This window comes from Chionomys nivalis, chromosome 24, assembly GCF_950005125.1.
Source record: "Chionomys nivalis chromosome 24, mChiNiv1.1, whole genome shotgun sequence".
NCBI classification, from domain to species: domain Eukaryota; kingdom Metazoa; phylum Chordata; class Mammalia; order Rodentia; family Cricetidae; genus Chionomys; species Chionomys nivalis.
The window spans coordinates 3,697,130-3,713,056 of NC_080109.1; the positions used below are offsets into that span (position 1 = coordinate 3,697,130).

The following is a 15,927-nucleotide window of genomic DNA, read 5'->3' on the forward strand; positions in this document are numbered from 1 at the left end:
CACTGCGTTCTGGTCTGACCTCTATCTTCTTTTTTTTTTTTTTTTTTTTTTTTTTTTTTTTTTTTTTTTTGTTGTTGTTGTTGAGACAGGGTTTCTCTGTGGCTTTGGAGCCTGTCCTGGAACTAGCTCTTGTAGACCAGGCTGGTCTCGAACACACAGAGATCCGCCTGCCTCTGCCTCCCGAGTGCTGGGATTAAAGGCGTGTGCCACCATCGCCCGGCAACCTCTATCTTCTTAATTACAAACACTTTCCTCACTGATATGAAGGAGTTGGTCTCTGCTGTAATCTCTTAAACACCCACAGTGCCAATGTTCCCATTGTTTTCTTTCTTTAGTTTCTCTTGTGATTGATTTGAATTTTCCTTCCAATGTTATTACTGTCTTTTTTACCTCTTTATTGCACAGATGTGTCTGTCAATGACTCATTTGTGAAAACATCACGTGAGTTTATCATTAAGATTCACGTACGCAACACAGCTCTCTCTCCCCCTCTCTGTCTCTCTCCTCCTCCACTCTATCTGTATGTATGGAGTGAATACTGGCTATGCAACACACTCAGTTAATGTGCCACGGTTAACTAGAAGGGGAGTCTGTGTGCTTGGAACACTGGTGTTGTCCAGATGATTTTAGGAACTAAAATTTATGCCCTTCTGATCTGTGCAAAGGGAAGGCTGACTGTGCAGGCGAGACACAGGAGACTGAGGCAGCTGGTCACACTGCATAGAATCAGCTGAGTTCTATGGACATATTTCAAGTCATTACGTTTGAGGACAAGCACCCATGTGTTTTGGTCTAATTTTAGTTTGCATATGCTTATGATATTTATTCAAGGACTATTCATAATTCACAGCTGTCTTAGTTACCTTTCTGTCACTTGAAGGAGAAAAGGCTTATTTTGGCTCACAGAATCACAGGCTTCAGCCTGTCATTAGCTGCACTGCTTCTGAACCTGTGGAAAGGCTGCACGCCATGGGGGAAGGAGCATGTGGTAGGCAATAAAGAAGGAGGATATAAGGAGATAGGGATCCAATGCGCTTCATGGCATGCTCCTGATGATGCCACATCTGAGAACACCAAAGATTGGCAACCAAGCCTTTAAAATATGGGGCTTCAGGGATGGCTGTGTCCCAAACCTGGCGAGTTCATATGGTGTAATATGAACCCTAGGGGAAGAAAAGCCAAAAATTTAAACATCCTTGGGTCAGAAAGTCCATTTTTATATCTTATGGGATTAATATTCACGTACTCTATGAATTGACTCTTTGCCAAGGGTCTCATTCTTCTTTTTCTCAGTACACGGTCCTTCTGTTTCTTATTCACACACATGCACCTGATTTATGCCGTGCGGGAAACCTTTTTCTCCTTTTTTTCCTCCGCAAGCAACATCTTTTTTTTTCTCTCTGGAATAACCTCTTTGGAACTTTCTCCTTTTCAGCTTTGGAGAATGCCATTCACTTACTCTTCACTGGAATCTCAAGAGTAAACAACAGGCTCTTTAATCAATGCTCCAAAGCCGACAATAAAAGCCACAGTTTCACTAAAAGTAATGAAGAAGATGAGAGAGCCCTGATGTCACTGTCTAGTGATCTACAGACCGAAATGAATCAAGGTGCCAGTACCTGGATCTTCACAAATAATGTCTCCATTTCATCTCCTCCTGGCAAGCCCTTTGGATTATGGCTGCAGGCAGTGCATGTACTTCTGTTTCCCTAGTAGCTGCTGCCAGGCTACGTGGCCTCAGCTCACCTAATTAGTCAGTCCTTCATTACAGAGCATAAAAGAAGGGTTTGCATTCTGGAAAACCTAAACTACTTCAGTGTGAGTGATGGTTTGCTTTTCAAGGCACTGGTTATGTGACAAGAGGCCCCCTGCCAGTGAAGCCACACACTCTTTAATCTTCAGCCCATGCTGCTGTTTACTCAAAACAAAATAAAACCCAAAAGCACAACTCTAGGCCCCACTACTTCTAGAAACCAGTTTGCATTGGCCTTTTACCAATAATCCTTTTTATCAATAACCATTTTTTATTTGCCTTGTTATTTGCTTCAGTATGTCAACTTTGACTCCATTAGAACTAACATGCTTGGAAGTTAATTCTTACTTAAGTTAAAGTCTTACAATTCTTCATTTGATTTTCTGTCAGTCTGCATCTCGTAGTTGCAGGTTACAGCTGCAGTGATGTGATGCCCACCAGAGAAGACGGCTCAGACATGGGTTTAAACACATACAATGCTTTTATTAGATGGCCAATGTGTGCACACTGGGTGTTTGGGATCCAGTGTAGCCTTGAGCCTTTCTCAGGAGCTTTTAAGCACAAAAGCCATGTCCTGGGTTGACACACTTCGTTTCAGTAAGAATGGCTAGCCAGAAGCGGAGCTACAGAAGCCAAAAAGAAAGGTTAGTGCGTCTAGAGACTTCCCCATAACTATGGACTCTGATGGACAGGCCCTCTGTTTTAGTTTGGCAGGTGGTGCTAAGCGCTGAGCTTTAGGGCCTGGATGGTAATTCCCCCTGAGTGGGCTGTGCTAAGCACTGAGCTTTAGGGCCTGGAAGGTAATTCTCCCAGAGTCGGTTATGCTGAGCTTTAGGGCCTGGATGGTAATTCTCCCAGAGTCGGCTGTGGTACGGCCCCTACTGAGGCCCCACTGCAACAGTGTGTGATCAGTTTCCACAGTCAGAGGAATGAGAGCTGATGGGATGGCTCATTAGGTAAAGGTGTATGTCTCAAAATCTAACGACTACAACACACATGATCTATCTTCAATTTGACCAGCTGCTTCAAGCTTCTGCCCCTGTAGCTTCCCTGCCATGACTCACTGCTCCCTGGACTACAAGACAAAATCATCCCTTCTTGAGATTGTGCTCATAAGGATATTTTATCATGACAGCATGCAGAAATTATTCATATTCTAGAACTTTTACCCCTTTTCTGCCTCCCGGGAGATATTTTATTATATCATTATTATTTAACTTCATTTTCTGATAGTGAGTTGACCGACACAATCCACTTAGACCAGATGGCAGCTTTGTATTGATTTGCAATCCAGCATCAGCACCAGGCCACCAGAAGCTCGGCGTGATCTCGCAGGTGCCACTCTCACAGCACGATCTTTCCTGAAGGCTCTGACTCTGGAATAAGGATCCACTTGTAAACACATCTCAAGATCTATGACAACTCACCTGTGCTTTCTGCTTGGATAATAACAGTGATGAAAATGTGCAGGCCTTCTGGGGGTCTCATCCAGAAATCAAGGCCCCATGTGCATCCTACAGGCCATTTTAAAGGAAGCCAGACACTTGTAAGTATGCTATAGGAAGCTACTGGAACTGAGGTGCACAACTGCTCTCTGATGAGCAAGAGACAGAGCAGGCACCATGTTTGGAAGCTCTATGAGAAACTCTGAGGAAGGCAGGTAGGTAGCCAAACCAGACAGATGACCACCTATGTTTTAAGTGAAAAGGAATGTCTGAAATAGCTTGAAATTGCACAGCTGAAGATTATTGACGAAGCTTAATCCATGATTGTGAGCCAATATAGTGGGTAAAAAAGGTCAAAGTTCCTGGCATGCTGCGCCCCACGCCCCCATCTGCGCTCTATGCGCTACAATACAGTTCGCGAACTTCGGGCAAGGGGCTGGAGGTTGAGAAAACACAGACAGACAGACACATGGACATCTAATCACTGGTACAAAGCCCCTTATTCAATAGCACCATGGAGGCTTATATACCCAACAGTCAAGTGGGCCAACAGGTGAAAATCTTATCCTCTGATCCTCAAGGCAAGGCATAGCTTTTAGTAACTCAAATCAGAAGGCTCTAGCAGGGAAGAGCAGCTGAAGGCCAGGACGCCAAATGGTCCCAACACTGGCAGGTTGAAGTTCACTGGCTGTGTCAGCAAAGCTGGATCCCAGAGAGCTACGGTAATTTATCAGATGAGCTGGTTATCAAGGAGTACTGAGGCATGCTTACTGCATCAGACAGTCTGATAAGCAGGAGCTGAGGTACTAACGCACAGGCTATTCCGATAAGAGGCTGTGTTTGGCAGTTCTATGTCTTCCGTGTTCCTCAACAGTGATGTTCCTACATCAGCACTTCCAGAGCTGTGTTTGTGGGCAGTCAGCAGGTGTAGGTGCAAACTCTGAGGCCCTATTTCTCTTTTTCTTAGATGGAAGTGGTCTTCTTGGAGACCTCAATAGGAACTCTCTAAAAGGTCAGGGGTTCTTATTTCCTTTTGTCCTCCTTACCTGGCCCTGCCTCAACTACCACCATCTTGGGCAATAGCCAGGTTTATAAAGCCAGTTGTTTTATTGGGGTGCAGGAGAACATTGTCTATTTTTAAAAACCTCAGAATCAGCACCACATTTGTAGAACTGTATTTAAAACGCAATGCTAACTTTGGAAATGCTCACATGGAGAGTGGAACCACAGAGGTAGATTGGGAACCATTCATTCATGACCCAGGGGAGGTATCGACGAACATTCCCATCACCAAATTTTTTATCAAAGCTTTTATGATGATTAAAATCTGATCTTAGGTTCCTAAAAGTTCCTCAGGTAAGTAAGACAGTGTAGCAACTTGATTTCCCTGTTGTTAGGTCATGAGATGTCAGCTGAGTGAGTCAACACAAGTATCTGGAAATGAGACAGGGGTTTGCTATTACAATCCCTGGGAACCAACACTAGTATTGAGTGGGCAGGCCAGTGAGGTTGCTTTTTCACCGTGCACAGGATAAAAAGCCCGAACAACTAGTTACCCTGGCCAATGGGGAGATGGCTCACACTTGCTGTGTGAGCATGTGGAACTTAGTTTGGATCCTCAGCATCCATATAAAAAGCACAATGGGGCCATGTGTACTTACACCCCAGGGCTAGGGAGGAAGGTGGAGACAGAGACCAGTCTAGCTCCAGGGTTAGAGAAAGACCCTGTCTAAGAGCATAAACCAGAGAGCAATAAAGATTACCAACATCCTCCTTGCCCAGGAACATCACATGTACATCCACCCCCCCTCCCCCTCCCCCCCCCACAGCATGCATACACACACTAGAATGATTGGCACGACTGAGGTGAGCTCTCGTTGGTTCCAACCTTTGCTACTCTTCTCAGGTCTACTCAAGTTCATTGCCCATCTGCTTCCCTCAGACTCTTCATAGTAATCAATACAAATTTTAATCTCCCTCTCTTTCCATGATGGTTCTTCATCTATGCTCACACCATTCTCCTTCCTCTCTCTTTAAAAAAAAACAAAAACAAATAACTCTTTCAAAAGAGAACCACTCCTCCACTTCCACGAGTCTTTGGTCTCATCCCATGCCATCCCATCCTGTGCACTGCTGTGCCATCCTGCCTCATCTCATCCTGTGCCATGTGGTACAGTATGGAGCTGGAACATCCTCCAAGGGACCATGTATTAAGGCTTGGTTGCCAGGCCCTGTGATACTGTGAAACCATAGGTGGGTGAGGACAGGATCTGGGGAGGAAGTTGGGGAAGTCAGCCATAGATGTGCCCTTGAAGGGGATACATAGACCCTGGGGCTCCCTTCTCCTCTGCCCTGTACAGCCCTGCTGCCCCAGCATAGGTGCAAAGCAATGGGGCCAGGCCACTATGAGCAGAAACACCAGAAACCGCAATAAGAGGAACTCCCCCGTCCTCTATCTCAGACACACCATATGTGCAGTGCAAGAATAGACCACACCTGCCGTCTCATCCCATCCCACTGCACAGACTGGGAAACAGATACAGCCAATTCTCCCAGGACTTGACCATTGCTGCACTTTTCCCAGGGCCTCCTAAAGATGCCAGTGCCCCCAGACCACAGGAACAGTCTAGAGAACACAATGCCCACATTCCCGAGAGGTGGGGTGAATGGCTTTTGACCATTTGATGGGTTACAGATGTTTGTCAATAGATGTTTGGGCTAGTTACAAGTTGTTACTGGTCATGGTCAAGAAGAAAGCTAAAAAAAGGAGATTAGATTCAGGGATCTCTTTCTAAAGGGAAAAGGGTGATGTAGTATAGGAATGATGGGATAAAAGGGGGGATTGTTGAGTCTACTTTTGAATACCACTAGTCTCAAGTGTTTTACATTAGTATAGATTTTTGTATTCTGATACAAATTTAAGGTCATTTGTATGAAGTTTTATATATGTATATATGTTTATACTCTTGTTTACTAAGGTAGTATTATATCCTCCTGGGATCTTTGATGGAGCTGAAGACTAGTCATAGTTTTCCATAGTTATGGTAGAAGGTAAATTAGGTAGAGAAGTTTGGACTTATCAAGATAGAACAAATAATGGAGTATTTTCTCCAAATATGCCAAATACAAATGAATTGGTCATTGTAAATATAATTCTTATCTGATAATTGTTCTTCTTGTTTATAGTTTTATTATCTTAGAGCTAAAACCTTTCCTTTTATTTAGATAAAAGGGAAAAATGTTGTGGGATAATATTTGTGAAGATTTATCATTTGGATTGGCTCAATAATTTGCAGAACAGCCAATTGCTAGGCACAATTTTTTAGGGCAGAGAGAACCCTGGAAATAAGAAGGGTGGAGAAATGGAAAGTCGCCAGCCAGAGATGGATGGAGCCGGAAAGCAGCATGGGCAGTACAGGGTAAAGGTAATAAAGCCACGAGGCAGAAAGTAAATTAATAGAAATGGGTTAGTTTACGTTATAAGAGCTAGTAAGAAACTAGTCTAAGGTATCGGCCAAGCTTTCATAATTAATAAGAAGTCTCCACGTCATGATTTGGGAGCTGGCAGGAGGGGCAGAAAATTCTCCACAATCAAAAGTGGAAATAGAATCAGTGCAGAAAACCTAACCTGAGGGAAACGAAAATGAAAAATTTAGAAACTCTGGCTTTTCAGAGGTGAGCCTCACCAACAGAATACAAGAGACGGAGAGAGACTCTCAGCTGTGGAAACAAGATAGAAAAAACAGGCATCTCAGTCAAAGGAAATGGTGAATCTAAACAAAAAAAACCTATGAAAATACCAAATTTAAGAATAATAGGAATAATGGAAGAAGAAGAAATTCAGGCACATAAAATATTTTCAATCTATTATAGGAGAAAATTTCCCTAACTTGAAGAAGGAGGTGCCTATTCAGGCACAACAAGCATACAGAATACCCAGGAGACTGCACCAGGAAAGAAATTCACCATAGCACACATCAGAATACCAAACATACAGAACAAAGAAAGAATATTAAAAGATTAAGATATTCTCCCAGGGGAAAATACCAAGTAGCATATTAAGGCAGACTAACTAGAATAACATATGACTTTTCAATGGAGATTCTAAAAGCCAGAAGGGCCTGGACATATGTTTTACAGACTGAAAGAGACCACAGGCGCCAGCCTTGGTAGTTACTACACCCAGAAAAATGGTCAAGCACAAGAGATGGAGAAGAAAGACATTCAGTAATTAAACAAAATTTAATCAGTATGTATCTATAAATACAGTCCTACAGAAAGAACTAGAAGGAAAATATCTAGCTGAAGATGCTAACCACACCCAAGAAAACATAGACTAGCAAATCTTAAAAAGGGGGCAAACCCAACACAACTCTCAGAATCACCAGTCACTGCTCACTGACAGCGCTCACTGACAATGATCCCAATCCCCCACCCCACAAGACACAAACTAACAAATTGGATTCAAAAAAAGAATCCATTTTCCTGCTGCATCCAAAAGACATACCTGAGCATCAAGGATAGACGTTACCTGAATAAAATGAATAGAGAAAGATAGTCCAAGCAAATGGACCCAAGAAATAATGTGTATAGTCATTTTAGTATCTGACAAGATAAACTTCAAACCAAAGCTAATCATGAGATGGGGAAGGATACTACATACCCATCAAAGGCAATACTACCAGGAGGACACTGCAATTCTTAACATCTATGCACCAAAGACAAGGGCACCCAGGTTTATAAAAGAAAGATGACTACAGCTTAGATCACTTATTGACCCTCACACATAGATAGTGGGTGATTTCATTACCCCATTATCATCAATAGTCTAATCATTCAGACAAAACCTAAACAGAGAAATCATGGAGCTAAACGATTTCATAAATCAAATACACCTATTTACAGAACATCATAAATCAAATGCTCCTATTTAAAAAATAGATATTTACAGAACATTTCACCCACAGACAAAAGAATATACCTTCTCAACATCTCATAGAACTTCCTCCAAAACTGATCATATACTTGAACACAAAGTACCAACAGATACAAGATAAGTGAAATAATACATTGTATCCTATATGAGCAGCACAAACTAAAGCTAGATATCAACAACAATAAAATCAACAGAAAGCTTACAAATTGATGGAAACTGAACAACTCCTATCTGAATGAAAACAATGGGTCAAGATAGAAATTAAAAACATTTTAGAATTGAATGAATATAAAAATACCATATAGCCAAACTTATATGCCACAATGAAGGTGGTTCTAAAAGGCAAGTTCATAGCACTAAGAACCTACATAAAAAATTGGAGAAATTTCATATTGATAACTTAATAACACAATGAAAGCTCTAGAGTAAAAATGAAATAATATCCAAAAGAAGAAGATGGCAATAAATAATCAAACTCAGGGCTGAAATCAATAAAACAGAAACAAAAGAAAAATATTGCAAAGAATCAATAGAACAAAGATTTTGTTCTCTGAGAAAATCAGTAAGAATAACAAATTCTTAGCCAACTAACTAAAAGGTGAAAGATGATCCAAATTAACAATGCCCCGTACCCATCAGGAGATGGCCAACACAAAACAAACACGGTGACATTTCTGGAGGTACTGAGTCTCACAGTGCTTGGTCAGGACATTTTTTTTAACCTTATAGGTCTTTTGAGTAAACATATGTTTTCTGGTTTTATGGGATTCTTGTATGTGTGAATGTGCATGTGTCTACATTTATATGTCTTATGTTTTTTATTTAGCTTCTTTTCCTCTGTTTTTCCCCTATTCTAATTTATTTTTGTTTTATCTTATTTTATCTATTGTTATTCTTTGATGCCTATTTGTTTTCTAGGAGAGATAGAAGGGTACGGGTATGAATAGCAGGGTAGTTGGGGAGGAATGTGCAGGAGTTGGGGGAGAGGAAACTGAAATCAGAATATATTGTATAAAAAACTTTTCAGTAATAGAAAAATTGTATCTATTTTTATATTTATATCTAATGCTCCAACCTGAGGCTGACTATGGATTTTCTTGAAGGTAAAGACTTTAATAGTCCTTTTAGTTGTATATTATAATTTACTTTTTTGTCTCTTAAAATGATTCATGAATTAGCTGCTGAATATTAATAATATATAAGCTTTGGAGATACATAGAAATCTACTTTAAATTATAATTATTTTTATTCTGTTATTAAGGATCATAATAGCTACATTAGAATGGTTTTATTTCTAATGAGAGCCTGCCTCTAAATAAATAACATTTCGATGAATTACATCAAGAGTTCAATTTTCTCATAATTTCTATCATTACTGATTCCTCCGTCAGCACCCTATCATATACCTCATTTAGTCCTGAAGGTTGGTATTGGCAAGAGTGAGATTGACTGTCAACCAATGAAGACTTCTCACAGATGTGGACAAGGACCAGTTAGGTGCTCTGACCGGTCTCTCAGTTGTTTCCTGTTAACACTGCAATGCAAGCAAACAGCATGCTGCTGTCCCTGTCTTCATTCCAACCATTTCCGTGAGTTCCCTGGATACAGCAGACATCAGGGGCTCTAGTCTGATGGGCGACAACATCACTTGGTAGGTTTTTGGTACTGGAGATAGAGCCCAGACCCTCACACAGGTATGCAACGGACACCTCTAGTTCTAAGGTCTTTTGCCTTCCTCCCAAAGGCCTTGTACTTTCTTCTCCTTCTTCTGATCCTGGCAGGAGAGCAAAGCCCTGTCCTTTGCCCTGATGCTAACTCTCTATGGTTTTGAAGCCATTGCCTCAACATATGTCATCATGCTGTTTTTCTTTCTTTTTTCTTGTTTCCTGAGATGGGGCTTTCATGTGTAGCCCTGGCTGGCCTGAGGGTGACAGGATCAGGCTGTATAGATCAGGCTGGCCTCTAGCCCACAAAGATCTGCCTGCCTCTGCCTGCTGACTGCTGGGATTAAAGGCACCCGTCATGGGGAACAGGTAAGTGTTCTTCCTTGTTCTGTGATCTTTGTCTCTCCTTCAGTGTTCATAGACCCCCTCATAAAATCTCCACTTAAATAAAAATATGACAACAAAAACTTGCATTTGGTCCTGTCTGTTTTCTGCAAAATTTCTTGAAATAGTCTCATTCAAGCTTTTATTATTGTGTGTGCATGCAAGAGCCACAGCACACACGTGGAGATCAAAGGAGATAACCTTCTGGAGTTGGATGTCTCCGACCATGGGCTCTTTGGATAGAACTCAGGGGGCTTCCTGTTATTCCATACATAGCTCACCTAGCCCTTTCTCACTATCTCAGTAAAAACAATTTGTCAAAAAGGGTACTGTTGGCCTTAGACATGTGGAAAAAGAAAGTACATTGAGAGATGATGTGGGAAATAAGTTCAGGTGGATTTTGTTGAACCTCCAGGCAGGGAGTGCACAGTGCATGGCATATAGCACGACTGGAGATGGGTTGATGGGAGCTCGTGCCTACCTCCTCTTTCCCACCTTCCTCTCTTGATTGATTTGCGGCACACTTTTCTCCTTAGAGGTGTAGTACTGCAGTGAGATTTACAATCATCTGTGGGATCAACAGAAGTTCAGCGACAGAGCCAGATGGTGGATAACAGGCAGGTTGGGAGCAAAGGCCCAGTCCTCCACAGAGAGGAAGCCTCGGGTCTCAGCCTGGTTCAGGTTCCTTCATGGGAAAGGGGGTTCTCACCCTTAGCCCAGAACTTAGCCTTCTTAGCCTCGTGGCGCTAGTCTGGCTTGCCTTTGTGGCCTTTGTCCTCGGAATTTAATCATTTACATAATACATTAGCACAGGACTCCAGGCGGGTCTGGGCACCCGGAACCCAGCCCAGCCAAGCCAGCGCCCTAGCGGCTGCCTCCCTTGGCAGCACCCCCACCACCCTCGATCGTGCCAGGGTTCCGCTGCAAGCGCAAAGAAAAGGACCTCAGTCCGCGCCTCAGCGTTCAGTTTTCCTTAGTCTCCCTAGGGCGGCAGCGCTTTACCAAAACCCACAAACGTTGGATGAGTGACACGAAGCTGGGACCCTAGCATCAAGGAAACTTGGCAGGACTCCTGTTTTGCTAGAGGTCGTTGGGGTTTCTTGACCGTTGGAAGGCGCGCGCTCAACGGGCGCTGGAGCCTTGGAGCGTCCAGAGCTGTAGGATTCCGATCGTTCGCGCTGGGGGGCTGGATGCCCAGCGAGCAATTCCACTTCCCCACGTGCCACTTGAGTGCACCTGGACTCTGTGTCCAAAATGACAGGGTTCAATTTTGGTAGAACCTGCAGGCATTCGCGGCTCAGGCACTCTGGCAATTACTGATTCTTTAGTAAACTGAGGGGACCGCGGTATCAACACTCTTTAGAGCCGGTCTCGCCCAGAAATCGTACCAAGGTCACTTCTCCTAGCAAAAGTTCCAGAAAGGCGCTCCATTCGCGACAGGTGCAGGACCATACGCGCGACCACGCCTCTGGCCTCTCTTCTACGTGGGCTGTTTAAAGGTCTCAAGAGAGGCAGAGTCCTCCAGCAGAAGAGCCAGGGTGCAGAACGCCCGCGCCCAATCCTTGTTCTCTGGCCTGTGACCGCATTCGGCCCGCCCTCCGCACCTCTCTATAAGAGGCACGCAGAAGAGCTCACTCAGAGGACCGCCCCCAGGCGCGCTACTTCTTCGGCTCCTCAAGCGCCGCACCACTGTCCCCATAGCTGTAGGACACTGGTTCCTCCCCTTCGCGGCCCCCCAGCACGGGGTGACTTGTCGTCTCTGCTCCCTTGCTCTCCCGGACTTAGGCAGTCTTCCACCGTGCTGATTCGCAGGTGAGCAGCGCTGTAGCGCCGCTGTCCGGCAAGCTCACCTTGCGGCACAAAACTCTGGTACCCTGAATGATGAAGAACCCGATGCTGGAAGCAGTGTCTCTCCTCCTGGAGAAGTTGCTCCTCATCTCCAACTTCAAGCTCTTGAGCGTGTGCTCTCCTGGAGGAGGGACAGGGAGGAACCGTCCCTATGAAATCAGCTCTTTTCTCCGGGGCGATGTGCTGGAGGTGTCACGGACTCATTTTACCCACTACGGGATCTACCTGGGGAACAACCGTGTAGCCCATCTAATGCCTGACATCCTGTTGGCGCTGACCAATGACAAGGGACGTACTCAGAAAGTGGTCTCCAATAAGCGTCTCATCCTCGGAGTCATTTGCAAGGTGGCCAGCATCCGTGTAGACACAGTAGAGGACTTTGCCTACGGAGCAGACATCCTCGTCAATCACCTAGACAAGACTCTCAAGAAGAAATCATTGCACAACGAGGAGGTGGCATGCAGGGCTGAGCAGCAATTAGGACTGACTCCCTACAGCCTACTGTGGAACAACTGCGAACACTTTGTGACATACTGCAGATATGGTGCTCGGATCAGTCCACAGGCTGAGAAGGTAGGAGAGACTTATAGGAGCTGGGGTCGGGATCTGGGATCTTTTTGAACATCTCCCTAGTCACACCATTCTTAGGTCTGGTGTTTCTAGGGAAGCTCTGGTAAACAGATGACAGTATTCCTGACAACTAACGATTCAGACACTTGAGACAATGGGGGGCACGATTATCCAAACCACAACAGTTAGGGTTGTTTGTAAGACCATGTGTTGGGGATTGTTTACTGGAGTATGGGCAACTAAAAAGGGGAAAATGAGCCCCCTCCCTTGCGTGCCGGCTCCTCAGGAAGGGCAGGCCCTCCCAAGACCCTCTAAGACTTGCCTCCATTACAGCAGGAAGGGAAGCAGCTGCTGTGCAGATGAGCACAGCTGCCCCGAGTTCCTGGCTACTGTGGGCAGGAGGCAGCCTTTAGAACACTTCCCATCTCCACTCCCCGCTCCAGCATTAACTCCACACAGGCTCAGAAATCAGAGAACCGAGGAATTTTTATACTGATAATGAGGATAAGTCTATTGTGAAATTTAAGTCCCTCTCTTTTTAGCTTTTACTATTTATCACACCTTTTCTACTGTCTATCTTTTGTCTGACTTATTGGCAGAATGGGTTCAAATGCATTTTTTCAAATGTCTCGGTGTTTACAAAAGCGAACCTAACACCTTCTACATATCTAGTGTTCCTTCTCCCTTCTCTTATGTGAGACACGGTCTCATGTAGCTAAGGCTGACCTCAGGCTCCCAATCTAGCCTAGGATGACTCTGAACTTCTGATCTCCCGATCCTCCTACTTCTACCTCCCACAGGCATGCTTCACCACACCCAGTTGAGGAGCAAACCTAGGGCCGGCTGAATTCTAGGCAATCACCCAACTGAGTTACATTTCCAGTCTTAGAAATTTTGCCTTTCTGAATGCCTCCTGGACTGATGGTCAAATGAATAGAGAATAGGGGGACGGAGAGTATTGAGGGAGAGAAGAAAAGGAAGGGAAAGGGAGGGAGGGGAGGAGAGAGAGACGTGTGTGTGTGTGTGTGTGCGCGCGCGCGCGCGCGCGAGGGGGGGGGCAGGGTCTGTGTCCTAGACGGGTGGGTGTCTAATTCTAAGTAGGCAGTTATGACCTCGAACTTCTGATATTAGTACTCCACCACCCAAGTGCCAGGATGATTGGCATGTATCACCACACTTCATTTGTGTGGTATTGGGAATTAACCCCAGAGCTTCATGCATTGCAAGCAAGTGCTCTACTAACTGAGTTACATTCTCAAGTCTTTATTCAGTTTGATTTTAACCACTTTATATCTTGTTAGTGTAGCCGAAGAGAAACATTAGGCGTTTGTCCTATAAACAATAGATGGATGGCTAATAGGATATTGGATATTTCTTTAGATATTATGTAAAACTTTGACTAGGGATGGCCTTATATTCACATTGTGGACTAAAACACAGTCAAGCTTGGCTTAATTTTACATGGATCACTAGGTTATGTACCTACACAGAATATAATTACACCAGTAATGGAGCCCTACAGGACTATTGCCATATCTGTGGCTGGTCCTCGACCATATTAAACTAATAATCTAGAAATTACGTCAAACACAGTGCTGCACATTTTTGGCCTCAGCACTCTAGAGGCTGAGGCAGGAGGATCCCTGTAGCTCAAGGTCACCCTCTTCTATATAGAAGGTTCCAGGAAACCAGGACAGCACAGTGAAGCTCTCTCTCAAAGCAAGGGAAAGAGAATATGAAAACCAGGGCTGCAGAGATGATGCAGCAGTTTAACAGTTCATACTGCTCTTGCAGAGGACCCACGTTTACTTCTCAGCACCCACAAGTGCCTGTAACGCTAGCTCTGGGTAGGGGTGTATTGTTGATACCTCTGGACTCCATGGGCACCTGCACTCCTGTGCACACACCCATACACAGAGACACACATACACATAATTAAAAATAGCAGAAAAGCATTAAAAAGTAAAGATTTTAGAAACCTTCCCAACTTGAGGGTATTCCATTAAGCTCTGGAGTTCTAGGTCAATTTGAGCAATACAGCAAGATCTCATCTCATATACAATGCCATACTCTAGAAAAGGATCCTGGGTCTAGTAGGAATAGCAAAAATCACATGAAAAATTTTTTATTAAATTTTAAATTCTAGCATTAAATTTTAGCGATGACAATGGTACAGAAATAGCTGTCAAGAAATATAGCAGTAGTAATAATTGTAATAACTTACATAGAAGAACAACTGTTCTTTTATATGAAAGATTTTTATTTCATTTATCTTCAGGGCTACCCTGGTATTCCCATAAAGAAGAAAGTCCAGACTGGCTAAATGTCTTTTTTTTTTTTTTTGAGACAGGGTTTTCTCTGTGTAACTTTGGCTGTCTTAGAATTTGCTTTGTAGACCAGGCTGGTCTCAAACTTACAGAGATCTTAAATGATGTCACACAACAAATAAGGCAGAGCAAGAATACCATTCCCAAGTACTTTTTACATGTGAAGAAGTGATACAGTAGAACGCACCCACTGAGGGTGGGTACCATATTTGATGTCTCTATTTCAGAAGCCAGTTATGTGTCACATAACTGATGATGAATTTTGCTATGGTAACTCAGTATGACCGACTCTATGCCTTTAGACTTTAAGAGATGAAACTGGTGTCGCCAAATTTTAGGCTAATGAAGTAGAAGAATTGCCTATTTTTTTCCAAGGTTAGCAACTTCCTTCTGAGGTTAGTTTTAGAATATGCTAATTAGTATGAATTAACTTACTGTTGCCTTTACCCTTTAGTGCTGGGTAACTTTTATGTGGTGCATTTCATAGTGTTCTGTAACACTCTGTACATTAGTTCCTAAGTCACTGGGAACATAAAGTGTTCCTGGTAGAGACAAAACAACCAGAAAGACTACATAGTAGTGTAAGTGCTTTCTTTCAGTCATGGTTGCTAATATTCTTAGCTTTTCTTTTCCAGTTTTATGAGACTGTGAAGATCATCATTCGTGATCAGAGAAGCTGTCTTGCTTCAGCTGTCTTGGGACTGTTGTCCATTGTCTACACGGGCCTGGCATCATATACGGCCCTTCCTGCACTCTGTATTCCATTCTGCTTGTGGATGATGTCTGGCTAGCTTCCAGTCGTCACGTGAATGTGTATGTATTTTGTGTGGGACTATGTTTATATTTATAGAACACAAAACATTATAAGCTTGTTGAGAAAATGTGGCTTTCAACACTGTGTTCTAGATTTTAAACAAGTGATTAGAACCCTACAAAGTGCTTACCATGTAAGCCACAACAGAGCCTTTCTGTGTCCTCTGGGACAGGTCTGCTGTGGAGC

At 43.5% G+C, this 15,927-nt stretch overlaps 1 protein-coding gene across 1 annotated transcript; it reads left to right on the forward strand.

Annotated features, from left to right (window-relative positions):
* Positions 1 to 12,063: 12,063 nt before the first annotated feature.
* On the forward strand, positions 12,064 to 15,718 carry Lrat (lecithin retinol acyltransferase). Its single transcript, XM_057756698.1, has 2 exons — positions 12,064 to 12,603; positions 15,563 to 15,718. The coding sequence occupies exons 1-2, from the start codon at positions 12,064 to 12,066 to the stop codon at positions 15,716 to 15,718; spliced, it is 696 nt and encodes a 231-aa protein (XP_057612681.1).
* Positions 15,719 to 15,927: the final 209 nt, after the last annotated feature.